Here is a 2390-nt window from a genome sequence, read left to right on the forward strand (position 1 = left end):
CAACAGGAAAACCAGTTTATTGAAAATTGAGACTTGAAGAACAGTGCCCTCTAGAGGAGAATATACGTACTGAATACTCTAAACAGCACTTTCATGTTTACGTGTTCGTGTTGACTGAGTAAACACGTCTTCAACAAGTCTCAGCTCAGACTTTCTATATTCTGTTTTTTCTTTTCTTCGATACGATCAAAACACTAAGACGTCGACGTTAACTTAGTCAGCATAGTGATAGTGTTTTTCGTCGCTTTTATGTGACGTAACGCTGACGACAGAATGACGTGCAATGCAAGCGCTGGCAACATGGCGGCATCCGTGAGACTACTGGTACGGAGAGTAATTCGTCTCTCAAACAGGAATATTTCCGTGAACTCTGGGTCAGTCTCCACTCCTTCAACTCGCCTCTGGAGAAACTCGCCCCGTCGGTGTTTCAGCGATGACAGAAATACACATTTCGGCTTTGAAACGGTGTCAGAGACGGAAAAGTCGAAAAGAGGTGAGTGACGACACTCCTGCACTGACTGTATAGACCGTGATAACAAACCTCATTCAGAAATTGACCTGTTTTTATTATTATTATTATTATTATTATTATTATTATTATTATTATTATTATTATTATTATTATTATTATTATTATTATTATTATTATTATTATTATTATTATTATTATTATTATTATTATTATTATTATTATTATTATTATTATTATTATTATTATTATTATATAAAACACTCTGAGAGTTGATATAAGATAAATCATCGACAAGTAACTCAACATTATCGACCGTGTTAAACACATCAGTTTTAATCACCGTTTCCATAGATTGTGATATATTCCGGGTCGTCAGGTTTCCGATAGAACCGAAAACACAATTTTGAAAAAACAAACAAAAAAAACAAAAAAAGAAAAGAAAAATCGCAGTGTTGAAGTTATATTTTCCGTATTATATTCAAGTTTTGGACCTCTTATGTGTCTAATCGAATTATAATTTCACAAAGGCTAGTAACTCGTAACCCTCTGCCCAGTAAGTAGAAAGAAAGAAAGGAAGGAAAGGAAAGGAAAGTGAACTCCTTGTCATTGTGACACATATCACTGCACACAACCAAATGTGACCTCTGCTTTTAACCCATTACCCCTTGGGCAAGTTCGAATCCCGGTTAGGGTGGTTGGTACCTTCCAGTGGACTCACCAACCACAGGAAGGTTCAGTGTGATTTGGGTGCTGGTCATAGAGACCGCTGCCCCTGCGACCCCGTAACGGATAAACAGATGAAAAAGGATGGATGGATACTCAAATTTACCAATTTGGCAAGGCATGCCGACCTTTAATGTGTAAATGCACTTTGATTTAGCACTGCTTCTCATTGTGATTTAATAGTTATCTGACCTACAAATCACCAAAGATATACTTTAAATCTAAATACTTAAAACCTAAATTACAATATATAAAATATCAAAACTATGTAGTTTCTTGAAACCACTATGCAGTAAGATATTGATTTCTATTAATCATCATAAGAATGAACATGGTTTTTCAAACAACTGAAACAGAAACCTTTTCCTTTTTTGAATTTTCTTTTTATTTAGTATATCAGGTGTTTGAGAATGTGGCCGAGAAATACGACGTCATGAATGATGCCATGAGTCTTGGGATTCATCGGCTGTGGAAGGACATGTTGCTGCGTGCCATGCACCCTCAGCCTGGTGCACAGCTTCTGGACGTGGCAGGGGGAACAGGTAAATCACAACATGTTCACTTGTGTCTGCAACGCCGCAATGGTGTGTCTTACTTTATGTCTGTGATTGTCATTTTCAGGGGACATTGCCTTTCGTTTCCTTGACTTCATTCGTGTGAAGCAAGAGCAGAACAAAAGAAAGTCATCGCGTTCCATGCAGTCTCCGCCGTGGCAAGAAATCTCCAACAGCTACTTCTCCGAAGACGGGGACATGTTCCAGGAATCCAGAGCTGTGGTGTGTGACATTAACAAGGAGATGCTAAAAGTGGGCAAACAGAAGGCAGACAGCAGTCGCATCAGTGCAGGTCAGTTCCATTGTCACAATATTATACTTTTATTACACACACATACATATGTGTATATATATGTATATACATACAGTGCATATATGTGTATATATGTATAGGTATATGTGTGTATATATGTATATATACATACATATATGTAGATATATACACTGTAAATATATATTTACACGTGTATATACAGTGGTATGAAAAAGTGCGTGCACCCCTGCTCATTTTCAAGATTTTCCTTGGTCATCATTGGTTGTTTGGAACAGCAATTTCAATTAAATATATCATATAGCAAACAAACACAGTGATATTTAAGAAGTGAAATGAAGTTTATAGGATTTACAGAAAGTGTGCAATA

At 36.7% G+C, this 2390-nt stretch overlaps 1 protein-coding gene across 1 annotated transcript in view; it reads left to right on the forward strand.

Moving 5' to 3' along the window:
- Positions 1-258: 258 nt before the first annotated feature.
- coq5 (coenzyme Q5, methyltransferase) overlaps positions 259-2390 on the forward strand; it is a 4072-nt gene continuing 1940 nt past the window's right edge. Inside the window, 3 exon segments of the mRNA XM_008336299.3 lie at positions 259-493; positions 1588-1737; positions 1817-2041. Coding sequence (XP_008334521.2) covers positions 301-493; positions 1588-1737; positions 1817-2041 — 568 coding nt within the window. The 5' untranslated portion in view covers positions 259-300.

The sequence above is a fragment of the Cynoglossus semilaevis genome, chromosome Z, assembly GCF_000523025.1.
Source record: "Cynoglossus semilaevis isolate Cse_v1.0 chromosome Z, Cse_v1.0, whole genome shotgun sequence".
Lineage (NCBI taxonomy): Eukaryota > Metazoa > Chordata > Actinopteri > Pleuronectiformes > Cynoglossidae > Cynoglossus > Cynoglossus semilaevis.